Raw genomic sequence first — 20,634 nt, 5'->3', positions numbered from 1 at the left:
TCGTCTTGGTGCCAATTAGGACAAGTGTCTTCCCAGAACCTGGTCAGTCCTTGATGCCAAGGACATGCGTTCTATGACCAGGTCTCGTGTAGGTGCCAAAGACAAGTGTCCACTTGCAGTTTTATTTGTTTACGGACACTAGCTTACAGTAGTGCGAGTGGTTCGTTTTGTGATTAAGATCAACTACAGGGTTCATAAGCGGACAATATGTCTCCCCAAAGCACTTGTAGCCCATTTGCAAAGCCTTGGCCTGTTAAGCCCCCCTCTTAGGAGGGGCTCTTAAGATACACGTGTGTGCGGGAGTATATAATGAATGATTAGAAATAAAGAGAGTAACTATTGTATATCCTACAAACAATTTTTTTTGGTATTTTTCTGAATTAACTCCGTTGAGTTTACCGATTTCTCCGCGATCTTCCGGTGGTGGTTGCTATCCCATTGGTTGAAATTAAGTTAAATTAAATTTAAATCTTCATGGGAATTCGCTACATCATATGCCTAAGAAATTGGCCAATTATATTAATATTTTTATTAGAGAAATATCCGTCCTAAATAATGACAGAAAAGGGTGGTTTATTTCAATTTTGTGTCGACATGGTCGAGGTCACGTGACATAAAAACAAAACAATCGCACACACCCGTCCAAAAAAGACACTTTAAGAAAAACAAATACGTTTTTCCTGCTTAAATCCACACTGACGACTAAGTTATTTTAGTCTACTACCCAAATCTGAAGTATCAAAATGAATTACAAACTAGAACTAGCTCTATTTAGCAAAAGTTGCGTGAAAAATTCGGGTGAGCGATATTCTGCACCCTAGCGGCCAATAAATAAACTACTTTCAGCCGTCTGCTCCGGTCTCGTTAGGGAGTTTTTCCCAAATGTACGCGATGATGACGTGCCCAATTAACAGGACGTAACATCTATTTTAAAATGCGTTTCCAAAGTGAATGCATGAGGACAATCCATTTAATAAGTGTCGTATATCACTGGAAACGCCCGATTCCCGTGAATAAGGACAATCACAATGTATTACATTACCAAAACAAAAATGTGTCGGAAGGAACTATATGGATGGTCTCGGGGGTTTGGGGGGGGAGCTTCCCCCCAACGCACTGGTGAAAACCTATGTCGACGGAGGGGGGTTTGGGGGGTGTCCCCCCATTGTAACAGCTCGTAGTTGTTAGAGCTTGCACTTGACATATGCTCGTAGGGGGGTTCGGGGGAGCTCCCCCGACCTAAAGGGGGGCTCACTAAGTTCTTGACTTTACATATTAGGGGCTGACCAATATGTCTCCCCAAAGCACTTGTACTAGCCCATTGGCAAAGCCTTGGCCTGTTAGGGGCTGACCAGAGCCGTATTTAACTTTTGGTCCATGTTGTGGCGGTTGTGTCTTCGGCAGGTCTTCACGGTATAGCAAGCACAGTACCGTCGACACCAACAAGCGTCTGCGCTGCCACCATTCTCCATTCTCGTCGTCAATGGTGATCAACGTTGTCAAACCGCTCTCGAGCTACTGTCTCTGCCACATGTGAGAATTTCAGCGGGTGCATGTAAAATTCGACAGACGGACAGAAGACCGGGAGATTGCACTGCCACCAACCTCGCCCCAGTGCCGAAATCAATAATTTGTAAGGAACGAAATGCTAATAATATTATATGATTGGACAAATAGAAGTAAATTCCATGCAATTATTAGATCTAAAAGGAGTTGCTTGATTTTCCCTCCATTTTGAGAGCCCTGGGCAGGGTGAAGGTTGAACCATTCTGCTTGGGGCATCAAAGAATGTCTGCTTGCAACAACCTCTTTTTCCAGCAGGGGTCAATGCGCTCCCCACTCCCCCCCCCCCCCCCCACACACACTTAGGATAACACAACACGTAAAAGAATATTATTCTTAGAGTCTCCCCTTAAAGGGGGACTATAGGCAGGAGCAGTGGGGCTAATTTGGCCATCTTATACACTGTAAGGGCCCTGGGTCATGTCAGATTTAGCATTAAATATGTTCCTCGTACAAGCGTGAATCATTTCGATGTACTGTGAGATGTGAGAGACCCTATTGGCGACTTCGTGTAACTTTATCTTGCCTGCCTAGCTGCTGCCTATATTGCCCCTTTGAATATGTAGAGTGGTACCAGGCTATTGAATATGGAGCGTGTTCTATATCTGGAACGCAACCGGGACAAGGTCATATCAAGTGCATTATCAATTCGGCCCGACATTATTGTCTGAACAATGATATTCGAACACGGTGTCTGGGTATGTGACCGCTCCATGTAGAGTCTTCGTGTATATCATCGGGAAGATCATAGACGTCATACATAGGTAGGTCAGGCCGCCCTCGGACGAGGTAGGTCGATCAGGCTGCCCCTCGGTCCTTAGCCCCGGGTCCTTGGGCATCCTACTTTGGTCTCCTTGGGATAGGGTGAGGAACGAGGCCGGTCCGGGTCTTCGGAATAAGAACGCCACCACCCTGCATGGAGAATCAGCACCACATTCCGGATGGTTTACATTCTGATCCATCCTTCCGTACCCTCCCCTCAATTTTTCCAGGGGTATAGGCCTACAAATGACAAAGGCCATCCTTCGCGCGAAACTTACGTGGAAACTTTTCACAGGTTGGGCAGAAGCTCCATGAGCCGAGGAGTTACTTTCCGAAGTACATGTATATGATTTACATTGTATATACACTGACAGTTCCAGCGGTGCTTAGAGTACAATCAGCCTCTAAGGTGAACTTACATGTATGATTATATTTCGTGTTTATTAGCCTAGGCCTGCTCGTTCTTTTCAGGAACATTCTCAAAGAAAATGCCTGTCAGATGGGGTATTGTTAGTGCGGGGAAAATCTGTCATGATTTTGTCCAGTCGTTCATGGATGCAGCTGACAAGCAGGACAATGAGGTAGGTTGGTGCTCAGAGTAACCAGTAGGCCAGTGCAACAACCACTTATAGTCTGTACATAGGCCCTATATAAATGTGCCGGATAGTTATTTACTATGCGACCTTGCAGCTGGGCATGGGGCGTTTTTGTGGGACGCCAGAGAGCCTATTGCCCCCCCCCCGACCAAAAAGTTAAAAAAGGTCCTGCTTGCATGGGCCATCTTGACCCTCAATGTACAGAAAACGTGCGTCTGGGCGGAGGTCGCCGGAAGTTCAGTATGGCATGGGGTCACATCTTTGCGACGCCGCGCGCCGTACCCTTTCGTTAATAGTACCGGCCTACAACATAATGTATCTTCCAGGTGGTCGCTGTAGCAGCCCGAGATCAAAGTCGAGCTCAACAATTTGCAGATGAATTCAAACTCAAGAAGGCATATGGAAGTTACGAAGAAATGGCTCGAGATCCTGAAATAGGTAAGGAATGCCAACTTCTTTTGCAGACATGCAGAGGATGCAGATAAACTCAGATCGACAGTTGCACCTTAGGTCGAGAAAGTGCCGCTCTTTGATATTTCTACTGGAAGCTGAACGGTCTCAATTAAACCACAAAGCAGTAGAATTTATACTAAAGGAATAAACTTAAACGGGTTAGTTTTGATGTGACGTTACATATTAAATAGCCAAAATATGTAGCATATTTACGGGGTTTTTTTGTATCCCCGTCTCTTTAAAACCCAACACAGTCAGGATCAGAGGTGTATAAAGAAGGTTCATTCCTTTTCTTTTCGGTTTCAGATGTGGCTTACCTCGGAAATCTCCACCAGTTTCATCTGTCAGTTGGAAAGCTCTTTCTGGATCACGGAAAGCACCTCCTAGTGGAGAAACCGTTAACTATGACGCACGATGAGTCCAAACAACTTCTAGATTACGCCAAATCGAAGAATCGGTTCGTAATGGAGGTTAGTGAAGATATGCCACTGCCCTTGGTATTTGCATGCAGGATACCAAGCTGTATCAAAACATTTGCTTGACATGTGCGAGTCACTGAACGATTTTAAAATTAAAGTTTCCCTTCTTTCTTCTTTTCCAAGGATTTCTCATCCTGTAAAAGTTACCATTGCATCCATCAAAAGTCAAAGCCCTCAGCGATCTCGGAACCTTGTGGGTCACGACGTGACGTGAACGTCACTAATAATGACCTTGAGATTTTCGCACCAACCTCCGTGTAACTCTTTTTTCAGGCAGTTTGGAGTCGTTTTTTCCCAGCAATGGACTTCCTACGGGAGACCCTAACCTCCGGGGCTATTGGAGAACCCAAACTGGTGACAGTTCACTTCGGTTTCAATTTTGATAGAGAGGATGTTAAAGATTTCGCGCAAAGCGCACAGCACTTTCTGGCGGTGTACGTCTTGCACTTCCCTCTCATGGTGTACGAGGGGGAACCAGAGCAAGTCCATACAACTACCTCCAAAAACAAACACGGTAGGTCAGCCAAAAACTTTGGAGACCTATCAACTCTCAAGATTACTGAAAAATGCGCTCGGTACGGTTGCGAGCTCGAGGATACTGTAGGCCGACATTTTTTGAATTAGAGAATATTAGCAATAAATACGGCCTATGCGGTAGTTTCAACATGACAAAAAGTACGTCTGCATGGTTCATACTTGATGCCCCCATCAGATATTTAGTCCAGGGAACCGCGAACCCTAGACCGCCGCGCCAGTGAATGGAGGAGACGGACGAAAGAATGACTCCTATGCAGTCCATTTCGTCATCCTGATCGTTTAGTCTTCCTCTATGGCTACCGGGCGACAGGACGAGGCCGGTCCACTGCGTCCGGAGTGTACGAGATATTTGACGTCCTCGCCTGCACTGCGTAGCAGGATTGAGTCATGATAGTGCGACTAACTCTGCTCACCTGCTTGTTGCGGTCTAAAAAGAATTTATTTTAAAGGTGTGGTGAACAGTGTTGCGTATACCCTAAAATACAAGGAGGGGATGGCTCAGCTCTATCTCAGTGTTGAAGTGGCCACGGATTCACAGATGCTGATATATGGAACCAAGGGCAAAATTGAGGTACGCCCCCTAAAAAAATACAATGTACTTCCATATATGAAGGCTAAATGCCTACTTCTGGCCCTGTGGAGAATAAGTGAAATAGCATTCCGCGAAGATGACGTCACTGCAGCTGCCGCCCTCTATTTCCCCATCGCTGAATTACAGGCAATGTCGGACAAACATGCGGTTTCGTAATGGATTCAGGCTTTCTAACTAGGGCAGTTAGATTCAATCTGGCACATGTCCGAGTGTTGGAAATACTACATAATTGTTCTGAATATTTCTCTCTGACTCTATGGTATCATTCATGCTAAAAACAATGCAGGTTCAAAGATAATTGACTTTGAAATAAGCTCAAATGCGTAGAAATAAGTGTCGATGTCCGACTGTCACGTGAACGTCATGAATATCTTATTCAAATGACCTTGTGAGCTATAAATAGTAACGTCGCGGAATGCTATTGAGAACAGTTTCAGTTTTGAATACGGCATCTGTCATCACTAGACCAGCGAATTTTACATACCGGTAGTCACGGTGCTGACTTGCTCTCACTACATAATGTCTATATTACAGGTCTCGGCAGGATCATTTTGAGCTGCATGATCTGGAATCGCATTGCATTACTTCTACTTGACCTTATTTTAGAACGACAGAGCCATTACCAGGCAAGGGTTTGAACCCATGACACTTGTTGTTTTTAATTGGACGCCTGGTAATATCTGTCTTTTGATATCTCTACAACAGAAAATTTAATTTCTAGAATATTGCACACACTTATTTATAGATTCCCGAGAACCATTGGACGCCAGAAACAGTCATTGTGAACGGTGTAAAGCATGAGTTTCCGATACCCGGATATAAAAATAAGGACGACCGGTATAACTATCCTAGGTGCTTTGGCCTGTTCCATGAAGTCCCTCCAGTCGCCGATTGCGTCAGAAAGGGTACGTAGAGATTTACCATATACATGTACGTGTACACTTCTCTGAGCCATTTGTAACTGCCGATGAAGCAATTTGTTGACCCATGCAGTTCCTCAGTTGTTGGCTCACACTTTAAAATCCGTATATACTTAAAGCGCTCCTTCCGACCCCGTTCTTCCGTTTTTATAGTCTGTCCTTGACCATATATTGCGTATATGGACAATAATAGGAAACTACGTCAATTTTGAATAATATTTTTCAGGCCTGCTGGAGCATCCCTTGATGTCACATCGAGATACATTGCTGATGGCCAAGATCAATGATCAGCTATAATTTACCCGACGTTACATACAGTCAGTTTGTTTTCATCATTATGCGGACACTGCAATGTGTACAGCCTATGACAACAAAGGCCAAAAACCTGAACTTGATTTACCTTCTCTTTCGTAATTGCAAGGATTCGAAAGATGGCTTGGCATCTCGACGCGGTTTCTGTTTATAGTTCTGTACCTGACCAGAGGTCACTGATACAGTTAGGAATTTCGGCTTCAGGATCTATTCAAATATTCGAATATAACTGTAATCTTTTGCCATCTATTGCTCGATACAATTTGAAAAATAAAGCCACATAAGATGACATGTGTTTTTGAGAAAAAAGCATCCTGACATAACCAGTGATATACATGTACTCCGCAAAACCTGTATCTCAGGATGAGAAAAAAGCCACTCACGATGAGCGGAATTCATATGAAAGCAGCTTTGAAGAGGTTTGGAATGTCCTACACTGTATGAAAGAATGTCCGCGGAACAAAGGATTCTATCATGGCTTTTTATCTCTGAGGTATTGACAGTCATTGCCTCCATAGAACCATGTGCCATAATCCGGCAGAATATAATCGGGTCGGACACATTAAATGGGGACATTTTCCACTTCCTCACCGGTACGCATTATCCATATACATGTACATGTATATTGCAGTAACAACATTTCCTCCGGAATACACCACAATACTTGCTTCCATCCTGATGGAATCTGGGGTTGATGTTCGCCTCAGGATGCCAGTAATCTTCCTTCTGTGTAATATTCAATGACGAGTTGGAGGAGGATTGCCTCGCGATAATGCCGAGCAGACTTTCAGCGTATAGGTGGCGCTTCAGCTGCAAATATCTATCGGAAAGTACAAGTTTTGTTGAATAAATCATGTGCACTTTTTCATGCATAGCGACTGAGACACGGCACATTATGCTACACCTGCTTTGAAGGGGCAAAACCCCTCCCAGTGCTTGTACATACGATGTACTTTTTGTGCAACTTAAAGTGCAAATATGCAGCCATCTTCGAATACCATGCAGATTCAGTCGTATAAATATGCTCCTCCCCTCGCACACGTAGTGAAACCCTCCTGGCAAACTGCCATCAGCTTAAATAAACGCGCCAAGTTTGGGGAACTCGGTCATTGATTGGTAGCAATTTAATAGCCCACGTGCGTAATTTGAACCATGTATATCCATTTTGGTAACCGTTACTACTCTAAGCTGCCATGACTCAGCAACACGCTAAAAGTACACCGTGGGGCGAAAGTAAGTTAACCATGCGCATCCGAACACCAAACTCTAGTGTCAATATTGATCCCAACACCTGCACTTGATGCGTGAAGTGTTCGCAGAATTTCATCCCTTACTATGAGGCGCCATGCGGGTATTTACTTACTTGCCGAATCATTTCTTGGTTTCAAACCACAAATGAACACATTTGACTGTATTTCATCCCACGAAGTACTTTTTCATTTTTATATCAAAACCAGTTGTTTCATTACAAAACCACCCATTTATAAACATACACGAAGTATATACATGCATTGTATTTCATGACATACCACAGAAGTTGTGGATTTCCATGTTTTCACCAGAGTCTTTTAAATATTTGAAAGACTGGTTTCACAAAAACACAGTTGGCGCGCTTATTCTTCAGACCATAGATAGTTGCAGCGTATAATGAATGTCAAGCGACAAACTTTACCTAAATCTCATTGTTTGCATCTCATGAACACTTGCAATTACTTTGTTTGCCATCTCATGAAGTTACTATACAAAATTATGGTACCGGTATATGTATGATAAAAGTCCAACCCAGTCATTGCACATGCGCATTCTAAACGTTTGTGTAAACGTATTTGAAAAAAATAAAACTGCTGGTTTGAATACGAAATAATTTTCAATGGTTAAAGTCAGTCAAATGTGCTCTTTTGTGTGGTTTGAAACAATGAGATTATTTTACGGTAGTAATCTGAGCAAATAATTAGATTCCCACATGGCGCCTCATATCACTTGCCTCCATAAAAACCGAGGGTTTCCCCTGGAAATGTCACAACCCGATAGCAACGCTTCGAACCACAAGGAATCGCCTGACGGTAGGTCTTATCTATTTATCTTCTTTATACCTGTACATTAGTGCTCATCAATTTCGGTTCACTCACTACAGAGAGTGGGAAACAGTGTCCCCTTGTATATAAAACCTGATGCTATCGCCTGGGGTGGACGGGGGGGGGGGGGCACCTGACACATTCTCGATATTTTCCTGACATGTCCCGACAAACTCCTGGTTCCTGGTACCTTCTAGACAAAGAATAAGCTTCATTTTTAGTCCTCGACAATTTCTGATCCCAACAAGATCGTTGGGGCTGCTGTGACTGACATCTTCCCAATAGCAATCGAGAACTTTGTCGCGTACGCCGGAAAGGCTGTGGATCAACCGCATAGGACGGTAAGCTGCTGCGACCTGCGACGGGTCCACGACAACATGACGAATGTGGCTCTATTACAGTAATACGGCCGCCGACTATACTGATCACTCCGGCGTCATGTTGTCATGGTTCCGTCGCATGTATAAATCGCTCGTTTGCGAGAAAAATATTCTTCGAAACGTTGTGTTTTTCGTCGGGTAAAACTACACGCACATACCAAAAAGGCACGCAGTACTGTAAGCGGTTTTTGAGGAGATACGTACTGTACATGTACGAGAAATTGTAGGCGCAGACCTACGGAACACACGTATAGGCCACCTATACCCGCAAACCAAATCATTTGTTTGGGTGGAGTGGGGGCGTAAACAGGTGGGTTGTCGCAATCGCATGCAATAAACCTACCCTAAATTTAGCCCTAATATAACCATGCAGGCATATGGACACACTTCGGTACGATAGCATTCCGCGCATATATATAGCATTAGTTACACTTCCTTTCCTCCTTTTTCAGAGTTGACGTTATAAAGTAACAAAATCGACATTAAAATGAAGAGCGTATGTTTAACTCTCATGGGATTCCTCATTCTGGGCCTCGTACTGGCAGGTAAGCTCTGATACGCAATCTGGTGATACGACCCTGCCCCGTAATCTCAGGAATGTGATTTAATGACAAAGGGATTCCTTTCTCAACATTATCGGTGGCGACATATTTGGGTTTTTTCAAAGGTAGATGCTGCGCACCTTGTGTCATCCTGGCACCAATGGTAATCAATTTTGTCCGCCTCTCGATATTTGTATATACAGGCGTATCAGAAGTATCAAAACCCTAAATCTCAGGATGATCATGTGTGGGCTGCTGACATGACTTATTTCTATCTCGTCCCCACCGGTCTTAACGCTACACTACCTCCATTGCATTACTTGCGGTTGGTGCGCATAATGAACATAGCCAAGGAACTCATTGTTCACGATATTTGTGAGTTTCTATGCACCGAAATGTGCTTCAGACACAGGCACATGAAGATCAAAACCCCAACACAACTAGGATGACAACACTCCGAGAATATTATTTTATGTTGTAAGTTGGGGTGAAGTTTTTATCTTCATGTAGGGCCGCTATACCTATGCTTCAAATGGTCACTTATAATCGGGACCTTACAGTGTATATAGCGACCGACAATGTCTGTTTTATACTATTTTTTTGATACCGGCGACTTTTCCATTTGTTCCAGACATGTCGGAAGTTGACCGGGAGATTGAGAAGCGCACTGCAAGAATTGACGGATGGAACCTAGTTAAAATGTAAGTAAAAAATACATGTATGTACATGTGCTACATCCACATCACTTCGATGTACATATAGTATGTGTAGCGTTTCTATAGGTTTACATATTTCAGAGTAATAAAGGGAACTAGCAATTACCCGTGCTCCGCACGGAGTTTGGGGCATGGACACATGTTTTCGGTAAAGCTGCTTAATATTTGTGGGGGGCGTGCCGGATTTGGTGGAAGGAATAACCAACAGAGATAAACATTTGTATTTCATATTGATTATAATTTGGCCGTTATTTGCCGCTTCAAAAAACAATATTTATATATATACTGGTTATTTACAAATATGCTGATTAGATACTTTTAACTGAAACAACTTATAACCGAAAGTTTAAAACCGTGTTCCATTAGAGTTCATTTGGCATTTTCTAGCATGATGTGACATTCCGATGGGATTTGAATAGAATCTGTGAACATGGTGGGACTATAGTTGTCGCTATATCGTATATTTACAGAAGTTGTCCGTTTCGGTGTTGTAGTAACCACTTGGTGTATACATAAGCGTTGGTCGAAGCTCGGAATCCATATTACATTAGTTTGTTAAACTAACAACAGGCGGCGCGCGTGTCATGTCGGCCTGCCTTTGTCATTGTCTTCGTTTATCAGGTTTTATGTGTACTGATTCACTTTAAACGTGGTTGAATTCCATCCTCAAATTTAATGTAACAGTAGGTATACAGTAAATAATCTGCGCGATCAGAACAGCCATATTTGGCAAGTTGTTGCTTATTACAGAGTGCGATCCACTTATATATATAGATATATTCACTCAAAAATGATAAGAATCACGGAAAAAAAAGAAAAAAAACCGGTGCGGGTTTCGAACCCGGGACGCTAGCATTTTAGGCCAGGGTCTTCACCATCCTTAGCAAGGTCGGGGCGATCTTGCATCTATAGACCTCAGGTGCCGGTCTTATGTAGATAGCGGCTCCTTTAGTATGTTAATTGCCTCCCCAGCTATTCATACGAAAAAAACACACACGAAAAACACATTTTGCGCTGAAAATATGGATTGGAGATATAGTTGAATGGCTTCACAGGTAAAATCTACAAGCTCCGCGTACGAAAAATTAGGAGATGTCATCTGGCGGTTTAAAGCCGGTGGTAGACATGAGGAGACTTTTAGTTCTGGTATAGACACCCTGCGAAATAAATTTTGAAACGACCCTTTTGACAGGCAACGTTTGTTTACCATGGCATAAAAGTAAAAATATACAATCTTATTCATGCAATTTACTTGTAGTTGTCCATGCCTTTCAATGTTCATGATATTTTAAATGCTTTTGGTGATGATTTGATTTAAAACATGACTTTTATGTCATTGTAATACGCTGCCTGTGAAAAGGGTATTTTCAAAATGGCCTAAAATTATTTTCGCATACGGTCTAATAATATATAGATTATATGTTTTGTGAAAACTCATCTATGCTGCGGTTATAATCCAAAAAAGGTTTTTGAACTTTATAAAAGCAGAATTAGGCTGTCAGGAGAAAGTAACGACAAACTTTTCACTTCGATTGGAATTATTGTCCTGACCATCCCAATAACTCAGTAACTCAGTGACTTTTGCTTTTCAGCGGATGCCACAAAGAAGGCGATTGGTGTACCAAGTCTTCCAGCTGTTGCGATACAATGAAATGTGGCTGGCTCGACCCATTTTGGAAATGTTATAAACAAAAGCCGCTGGCGGGCTAGCTATTGATGTCAGGGAATTAGATGTGGCTGGTTCGACCCAGCTTCGGAACGCTATAAGGTTTTACTGGTCCAGAGTGACTAGGCCAAAGTATTTCGTTCTATTACCTGTAATTGCAAACCCTTCAGTGAAATAAAGGCGTAAAATACACTCAATACAGTGTCTTCATCTTGACTTCAGTCCGTTTCATCCCCTCTCCAACCTTATACAGTTTCAGTATAGGCTCACTTCTGAGAGGTCAGTTCATAATAGAACCTCCCTTAGCGGACACCTCTCTATTAAGGACAACCTCTCTATTAAGGACACTAGTTTTGGTCCCAAATTGGTTCTTTCCATTCAATTAGACCTCTCTAATCAGGACACCTCTCTATTAAGGACAACACTTGTCAGTCCCGAGGGTGTCCTTAGTAGAGAGGTTCTACTGTATCAAAAAAATGAGACGAGGGCACGTGAATTATAACTCAGTTAATTATTGGCTGTTTAGACAGAATTTGGGCAATTTGTACTGTAGGAGGAGCCAGGTGAACCGTAGGAAACCCTCCGTGTAGAAGAGAGTCGCCCTATTTCAGCTATCAAATGAGTATATACGGTACAGTATAGGCTCACTTCTGAGAGGTCAGTTCATAATATTCTTGCCCGGATTTTACTTCCCACCCATTCCTGACTTATGCAGTAGAACGCTTTACTAAGGCCAATGGCGATTGACGATTTATTATGGCATGATCAAGGATCGCCTGACCATTTCCCTTGTTCTGATCAATTTCTCAATAATGACAAAACTGTTTCAATTGACCCGTCTTCAGTCTGTCCGTCGCTGTCGAGAGACTCTGGCATTACAATATAATGAACTGACCTATTAGAAGTGAGCCCACGGCAACCTCTACATCCGGGGTCTACTTGATTAGCGTTCCTCCGTGCCATTCTCACCCTCATTCCTCTATTCACCTTGCGTTCAAGACAAAGTGGAAGATTCATAGTTCGGCCGCATGGTGGCGCTCAGGACGTTGGGAAAACACATTTGAGAAATCGTGAGACCAACTAGTTCTCAAGGATTTAGCTAGCCCCTAACGAAGTTTGATAATTCGACCTCTTTTTATATCACAACTAACACGTCACTTAATTCAGACTCGGCGAGCATGTACGTTGGCTTTTCTTTAATACATTTCCCTTGATGACTTGGATGACAAAGCCGATTAGACTCAAATTTTAATTCAAAACTGTACTAGTTCCCGCTTCGTGCGAATTTGCCTACATGTACACCATATCGATAAGAACTCTAGAGAATGCAATTTGAACGACCATACTGGATCGTAGAGGCCAATAACTTCACAAGGCCAGATGGCCGCTTCATGAAATCTTTCTACATTTTAAAGAAACTGCATCAAAGGAATCTTATAATTCATATTTGCCCTGTTGACTTGACCAATTAAACGTATACAGCATACATAGTAAGAAAATCTCACCCTTTGGCCTACGCAGCAACTGGTGCTGTTAATGACCTAAGATCAAGTAAATCGCGCTGCTTAACGAGTAACAATGTAAATCCGCAAAGCCTATTTCGATTTAGAATTATATACCGTTTGCCATATTAAAGACCCCGGCAAAGCTTTTGAATATTGGAAAACTTTTTCTTAAAATATTGTGCACACAAAATATCATCTTAATCGTCGTTAATGTATCTTGGATTGGAACCGTTAAAACTGTTAACTTTTAAAAGGAGTATAGGATAGAGATAACATTTTGCACAATTCTTACCATATAAAAATATCAGGTAGGTCAAGCATAGGTTTTTATTTCATAAAATCGTTCAGTAGTCTGCATTACTATACATGTACTGGGAAGTGCAGTGAGGGAATTTGGCCTGTTTTGAGAAAGTCATGATTTTATTGGAAAATGGAATACGTTAAGAAATGTGAGTTCTTTCCCTTGGCCATTCGGGTGATTCAAAGGCAAACGTGATTTCATCAGGATCTCATTTGCCATATAGGGCGGTATAATTGAAGGATTTCAATAACTGATGGATATGCTTGTCGCAACGATACGTTTGTCACAAAGGTAGGTGACGTCTACCCGTTTTATCAGTTCGATTCTATTCCACTTAACATGTAAGATAGTCAAAATTTAGTCATATTCCATGAACATTTCAGATCTGATAGAGCTGATATACCTGACCTAGAAGGATGAGTGAGGTGTTCACTGACGGTGGGATCTCGGATCCAACAGAGACGCGGGTCTTGCGGAGAAAACTCCTCCGCTACCAGTCGCATCCGAACCAGGGGAAGAAAAAGAAGAACGTCGTGGACATTGCCAAGCTCACGCGGAGACTAAGCCAACAGAGATTTGCCTTCTCACCAAAACCAAACATTGTAGGATCTGTATGGCAAGGCTTCGACAAAGTCGACAAGGATGCATTGAATCGAAAATTAGAACATTCGTGCAGTAAAACAGCCTCTTATGTTCAGAATGGGCGCATACGGGTTATTCACAGCGCATGTGGTCAGCGGTCGCAAAATGACCTGCCAAGACGCCCGGCGTCGACACTTGGCCTCCTGCGGCAGGCGGAGACGGGGAGTGTCTCCACTGCTGCGCACACCACCATGAGCTTACGCGAGTTCGACCATGTTAGGATACGGTTGTCGCCTGCGCCGAGTATATGCGGTCAGTCGGAGATATCTGACACTGGGACTGTGTTTTCCTCTTGTGCAAGAGAGTCCATCTTCTCGGATAAGACATTGGGTAATAGCTTCTTTTCGGAGAAATCATTCAATAGGAAGACATCAACGTCGTCGGCTGTATCTGGTGAGTAAATATGCATATGTTTGACAACATTTGAGGAAATAAAGTGTCATATCCTATCTATATTTTCCCTTTTGTTGTTTCTCACATCTTCGAGTTATACATAATATTCTATGCGCTATTGATCTCGAAGGTGGTGTCGGTTCTCTAAAGAACAATATATTTACCTTTATCCGTTACCATACAACAGGGCCTTGCACCTTTTCTGGGGGACATTTCAAACTACTATACACCCGTCATACAACACGTGATTTCTCATCGACTTCATCATCTCTCTTTTTTAGTCGCCTCCTCTGCGGACACGGAATTCATGCCCCGGCGGTACAGCAGGCGAAGGCTGCACAGTCGCCAACGGCAGAGTCTTGCTGGTCGACCGTATCAGATGATCAGGGAGCTGGAGAACGAGACGGAAGAACAACGAGCCAGAAGAAAACAAATGGTTTGTTTTTTATCATCAATCTCAAGTTTCAGTATATATACTTGTAAACATTGCATGCTTGTTGCTACGTGTTCCGATGATGCTGACTTGCCCCTGATGACTTCAATCGGGAATGTCTTCTTTGTCCGCCATGTTTGCCATAGGTTATTGTTGTCTGTTGTGTCCAAACCTCCTTCGACGATTTAAAGTCTGACCCGGCCATTCGAGAACTGAGAATGTTGTCACATCACCTCATCAGTATGGTGAACAATGTCAATTTCCTGCAGACAGCCTTGCGTCCACTTGTAGCGATGTTCTATTTATCAGAATTATCATTTTAGGCGAAGACCAAGATGATAAACCTCTTGCATTTAGTTCGTTGGGTGGTTCGCCTTGCGAAAACCATGAAGTCAGTCTCAATGGGCCGTGTGGAGAGAAGCCTCGTGTCAGAGTTATATTACTACCGACAGAATGGTAATTGCAATGAGAGAGGAGTCTCCCTGGTATTCGACAAGGCCAAATACAGCACAAAATACCAAGTAAGCCATTCACTCCAAGAGCTGCTTGATAACAATGGCCACTTTTGACTAGCGGTTTTTATGACCAAAGCATTTCTCGAAGCGCTTTCAGCAACTGGCACTAAACATGTCTCCACAGAGGCAGACCCTGGGGTATCCATAGGGCGTCATCCCCGTACATCTCTAATGAAACCAGTCAATAAAGTCCAGACACTGCCCTCAACCTTAACTTTTTTATCGCATTAAAGAAACGCCCAAAACACACGCGATCGTTTCTCTAACGGGCAAATCTGGATGGTCTTGTAGTTTCAAGGGGCCATCAAAATCATCGTCATCAGGATATTCTCTATATTTTGATAAGTTCGATGTTGGAACAATCTGACAATGAACGTCTTGTCTCTCCAGGAACAACTTCCAGTCCACATCCAACACATAGCTTGGAAACCACCCGAGATCAGGACCGACGATGATATCCACAAGCTGATGACTGTCATGAATAGGATCAAGAGCTTTGAAGAGAAGTACACAACTGAGATGAAAACCGAGATATGCCGAGTGGCGCGTTATTGCTTGTGAGTGGACGTAAAGTAGTGGCTCTCCCCCCATGTTCATGAAATGATTGTAAAATTGAAAGTTCTTCTTTCAAAATAAGAATTTTATGGATATCAATGAGATTGTATGTTGATAATTAATATATGAAATTTAAAGTGCTATCTCACTGATTAAAGGCATTTCGCCACTCAAACTTTGGCAGGTAGTGTGAAGTCCTGATTGGCCAAGATGCTAACCATATTCATTCACATCATTCTAAAGGTTTCAGGGTTTTGTGTCGAACCAATGCTCTATCAACTTTGAATTTTCGCTTCAGTTGCGAAAAAGATCGCGTGGTCCTCCGGGAAGGTCACGTGGGCCATTGTTTTTATTTCCTGTACTCCGGCTGCTGTGCAGTGCAGCGGATGCACACGGATCCTGACACTAGTAGAGCGAAGTTGATGCATGAAAACACCATAGAGAAAGGCGCAAGTTTTGGGGTAAGTTCAACGACAGTGCGCGTCTCCAATGTTCATGATTCCGATATGAATCAGAAAAAAAGTGGATGGAGATATAAAAGGACTAAGATACTGCCAAGTTGGATTTGCTATATCAAACGTTATTTTCTTACATTTTAAAAACCGCACATAGGCCTATAGAATCACCATTTGTCTTAATTTCGCCAATCCGACCTTTAAGGAGCTTGCGCTATTGGGAGACGGCACGCGTACGGCCACCATCATTTGTTGTACCCAGACAGAACTCTTCCAGCTGGACAAAGCCACCTTTATGGAGATATGCCCCGGGATCTTTGAGGATGAACTCGATGACAAAATGGAAATCACAAGGTACGACCATTAAGCAAAATTCGCTTTGATATACTCTGTAATTCTGTGTATATCTATTAATGCTGGGCTGCTCGATTGTTATGATTCTGGTTTCTTAACGCAGCTATGATCTACTCCACGAATCGCGGAATTTATAACGGATCCAAAATGGCCGCCTGTGTTGGAAGTCACGTACATGTAACGACGTAGTTAAGCGACTGCGCAAGAGTCCGGGAACCGAACACCGACTATGCGTATACAGACAACCCTGGCCAGGCGCCTTAATCAGTTATCGTGTACCAAAGTAGGACAATTTTACCAGGGGGTCTAGATTTACTCTCACTACATTCGTCCCTTTCAGAGACCAAGACATGTTTACAAGGTTCATACCGGCCAAGTTGGCGAAGACCCTGTGTTTCAAATCACAGTTGGTAGAATATCCAATAGGGAGAGTTATAGAGAAGGATTGGCGTGATGCAGCTAACGTCTACATAGTCCTCAAGGTGGGTTACTCATTCTCTACAGTCGATTGCTTGAAATATAAGACAGTCGTTGATGCCAACCACATTTCTGTAGAGTCAAGGAACCAAGTTCTGTCTTCCACTGCTTGTATTAGAAGGATAGCAGCAGTCGGATTTGCCAGATCGAGTTGCACGAAGTGGCCATTAGAGGTCTTTCCCATTTCGCAGTACGATCGAAGTTGTTCAAGCTTGTACGAGTGTAGGCCTACTGCTGAACTTTACATCAAACGCGACCCAGTGCCCTAATTGTGCATAGTCATACGAAGATGACCAATTTGACCCCCCTCCCCCAGTTCCTGCCTGTGATGCCCCAATATCATGCTGCATGTTGGTACGTAATGTTTTTCATCCACCAGGGACGAATCGTCCTCTACTGCAAGGTGGACTTGAGAGCGGCAGCCAAGAAACGGGTGGGCAGGAAAGTGAGTCGAATCAGCGTGACTGCCAACATGAACAAGCCGCTGCCCTGGCCTTCGGACATGATAGGCAAGGAGAATACAAGGTTCGCTGCTATCGGCATGCTGCAGAAAGGCGACCATTCGGTGAGTACAGCCATCTGTAGCAAGTACTTGCGATATGAATGCTAAATGTTTTGCCAGATGTATACTGTTGACTCAAGGTGATTGTTGCAAACCACGTTTTGATACTGTAACCATGTATTGATATTTAAGACAGCTTTGTATTACCTTAATCTTTTGCCTGTGGTTATGTTCATCGTCTTTCATTTCATACATGTCTTTTCTTCCGTAGGATTTCCGTATCTTAAAAGAAAGTCTCACCAAAGATATGTCCTCCGTCATAATGATAAGTGAGGGCGCCACCGCGCTGAAGATACCCGTATCCACGTTCCAGCTCACTATCCCCATCACTATGGTGGATCACTACTTCAGGGAGACAACCGACAGACAACCCGAGTAAGCATCCGAAACTCCTCATTTTCAGGGTTGCTTTGCGAATTTAGGCACTCGTGTCCAATCATCATGCAAGTAAGATATCATTGGTACTTTTGTCTCACAATTTGTTGTTGAAGTGATTATTCAAATTTACACGATCTAAAAGGATATTTTTTGTCAATTTTTCTTTTTAGACTTCCACCAGCGGAAACCATCTGCAGACGACTGTTGGAAAACCTAAACTGGCAGGGCTACCGGGCTAAGATAGTATCCACCTTGAGGCAAGAGCAACATGGCGCCCCAATGGCACAAATACCCGCCTCCAAGAAGGGCTCCAGTGGATGGTCAAAATGGCCTGGCTTCGTCCGCACTACTCCAAAGGAGAATCGGAGTAATCCAGTGAGCCCTGGAGAACATACTTTGGAGGTGAGGAAGGTGGTAGGGCGTCTCTCGACTAACTTTGCTCCACGTATCAGTTGTCGTAGTCCACACACCAACGAAAGTTGCTTTTGTACGATCATAAACTAAGGTCTTGGCCTTTTTAGCTGTAAATCCTTCATCAGTGTGTAATAAGACAGGGCCCAGTTGCCCAATCGACGTTAGTGGCAAACGCTACCGCTAGCTCAACTAAGCGTTGTCTCCTTCAGTATCATTTACAAAAGTAGCGTCGATTGACTGACCGGACCTTAGATTACTAAAGCGGAAGGACCTAATTCATTTTCACACTGACCTTTGGGTCATCGTTACAGAAGATTTTGAAAATTACCTCAAGTTCTCCAGACAATGCCAGAAACGATATTGGTTGTAAGCTGGATGGAACACATTAGTATTTTTGATGACCAGTGGTATTGGCATTTGCTCCGATAACCCTGCCAGATTCAGGTGTTACCTTATTGATTCTCTCATTTATCCATTTATCCAACAATGTCGTCGTGCCACAATAATTGTACCAGCCTTGATAGACTAATAGCAGTTAATGTTAACCATGTACCCTCTGGGTCAGGCGGTTATTAAAAGTCAACACTTTACATTTTCACCTAAGACATGAAATAAAAAATCGCGGGGAGTTCACCACAGCATATTTTATAGACTTTTCGTAAAAAAACTTTCTATTGAACAGGATGAAGATGTCGTTAGGTATTCGACACGACGTACATGTATTTTCGATCGAAACATAACTATAGTGACGTCATAAGCAAATGTCTCACTCGTGGAACCAGGTGCTGGTTCTGCTGTGAAGTAAATTTAAAGAAATTGCTTGCTCTCAACAAAGAGCAAAGTTTATCATCAAACAAATTTGTCTTTTTCACTACTCTCCAAGCCAATTTCGATTGCTATCGTCTTGGCGAAACCTTTCGAGGCGAACCCAGCTGTAACGTCTTATTTTCCCAGCTCATTAGTTACTACCGTTCCCAGGCTCTTTTGATGTTTCGGACAGTCTTACCAAATGTCAATTAGTAGCTCTTCCTCCATTGTTTTATTTATGTGGGTTGTTTCAATAGCTGAAAGGCTGATACATCGATATGTCGGCCTAACAGATGTGTCCTCCGCAAATGATGGCGTGGATTATTACACCACGAGTACTTTTTCACCCGTTTTCGCATGATCTATTATCGCAATTTTGATTTTTCTTCACATGACAGATGCCAGTGGTAACGCCAACTTTTGACGTGTCATCGAATTTTGGATATTGTACATGACCTTTTGTCAGATAGAAATAAAACCATATGAAGGCGTTGCTGCAGTTCAGTATCGTATAAGTTGTGAACGTTTTGTAAATCAACGCTGTCTTTTTCAGGCACCACATGATACACCGGAAGTGAACGAAGTTGAACAGAGGCTGAAAGAATCTGGGAGTGAGACTGAGGTGGGAGAAAGCGTCGTGTACGATGGCACAATGCCAGAGGATGAGGGTTTCGGTAGGAGGGACAGCAACATGTCACTGGGGAATCTTGAGTCCTTAGACGGAGAAATGGCTTCCGTAGAAGTAGGCTTGGTCGGTGAGGAAGTGATCGAGTCAGACCGCTCGGACGGGGACATGACCCTCGCCTCCGACGTCTCGGACAGCATAACAGGGAGCGAGGGTAACATCATAGAAGAAGTTGGCAAGGCGAACCTCAGTCAGGAGGCCCAGGAGACAGTCTATGATGGACGCTACTCAAGGATTGCTGGGAACATTCTCAAAGATCTGGACACTTTAACGGGATACCGGGCAGGGACAGACAGCAGTAGGCGATCGCGGACGAGGAATAGTAATGACTGGGGATTCTCTGGCGATAGCAAGTGGATCGGTGACCGCGGTTTAAGAGGCGCGGAGGATGGTGGCGATCCTAACTTCCATGACCTCATTGAGGAAGAAATTTCCGATGGGGAACTTCAAGATCAAGCCACTAATATCCTCTCTCCAAGATCGCCCTCGCTATATAAACGAGCGAAGTCAGTGTCTTGGTCAGACTTGTGATTGTACATCTCCGGTAGTCCCTGTGTAATCCTGT

General features: G+C 43.3%; 2 protein-coding genes across 3 annotated transcripts; both read left to right on the top strand.

The window, feature by feature from the left end:
- The first annotated feature begins 2,174 nt into the window (after positions 1–2,174).
- Positions 2,175–6,503, top strand: LOC135492722 (trans-1,2-dihydrobenzene-1,2-diol dehydrogenase-like). Of its 2 annotated transcripts, none has more exons than XM_064779321.1 (8): positions 2,175–2,327; positions 2,797–2,906; positions 3,248–3,359; positions 3,681–3,844; positions 4,127–4,367; positions 4,840–4,961; positions 5,728–5,887; positions 6,129–6,503. In XM_064779321.1, exons 2-8 carry the CDS (start codon positions 2,814–2,816, stop codon positions 6,197–6,199), a joined length of 963 nt encoding a protein of 320 aa, XP_064635391.1. In that variant the 5' UTR covers positions 2,175–2,327; positions 2,797–2,813; the 3' UTR covers positions 6,200–6,503. The 2 variants fall into 2 exon arrangements, with proteins under 2 accessions (XP_064635391.1, XP_064635392.1); XM_064779322.1 differs by having other exon boundaries at positions 2,183–2,352.
- A 9,774-nt stretch (positions 6,504–16,277) lies between these two features.
- Positions 16,278–20,621, top strand: LOC135492889 (uncharacterized). Its single transcript, XM_064779580.1, has 7 exons — positions 16,278–16,398; positions 16,598–16,746; positions 17,087–17,228; positions 17,603–17,788; positions 17,997–18,160; positions 18,334–18,565; positions 19,938–20,621. Exons 1-7 carry the CDS (start codon positions 16,324–16,326, stop codon positions 20,598–20,600), a joined length of 1,611 nt encoding a protein of 536 aa, XP_064635650.1. The 5' UTR covers positions 16,278–16,323; the 3' UTR covers positions 20,601–20,621.
- Positions 20,622–20,634: the final 13 nt, after the last annotated feature.

The sequence above is a fragment of the Lineus longissimus genome, chromosome 8 (assembly GCF_910592395.1).
Source record: "Lineus longissimus chromosome 8, tnLinLong1.2, whole genome shotgun sequence".
In the NCBI taxonomy this organism is placed as follows: domain Eukaryota; kingdom Metazoa; phylum Nemertea; class Pilidiophora; order Heteronemertea; family Lineidae; genus Lineus; species Lineus longissimus.
Note: the sequence above shows the minus strand (reverse complement) of the source record. Positions and strands in the feature narration are given on the sequence as shown.

What these genes read in the sequence shown, in the direction of transcription:
- LOC135492722 (XM_064779321.1), top strand. Translation starts at nt 2,814, where the DNA reads ATGCCTGTCAGATGGGGTATTGTTAGTGCGGGGAAAATCTGTCATGAT. An exon ending in GGCTCGAGATCCTGAAATAG is followed by an intron (nt 3,360 to 3,680) that starts GTAAGGAATGCC and finishes TTTCGGTTTCAG; the next exon opens with ATGTGGCTTACCTCGGAAAT. An exon ending in AGAATCGGTTCGTAATGGAG is followed by an intron (nt 3,845 to 4,126) that starts GTTAGTGAAGAT and finishes CTCTTTTTTCAG; the next exon opens with GCAGTTTGGAGTCGTTTTTT.
- LOC135492889 (XM_064779580.1), top strand. Translation starts at nt 16,324, where the DNA reads ATGCACACGGATCCTGACACTAGTAGAGCGAAGTTGATGCATGAAAAC. An exon ending in TGCAGAAAGGCGACCATTCG is followed by an intron (nt 17,789 to 17,996) that starts GTGAGTACAGCC and finishes TTTCTTCCGTAG; the next exon opens with GATTTCCGTATCTTAAAAGA. An exon ending in ACAACCGACAGACAACCCGA is followed by an intron (nt 18,161 to 18,333) that starts GTAAGCATCCGA and finishes TTTTCTTTTTAG; the next exon opens with ACTTCCACCAGCGGAAACCA.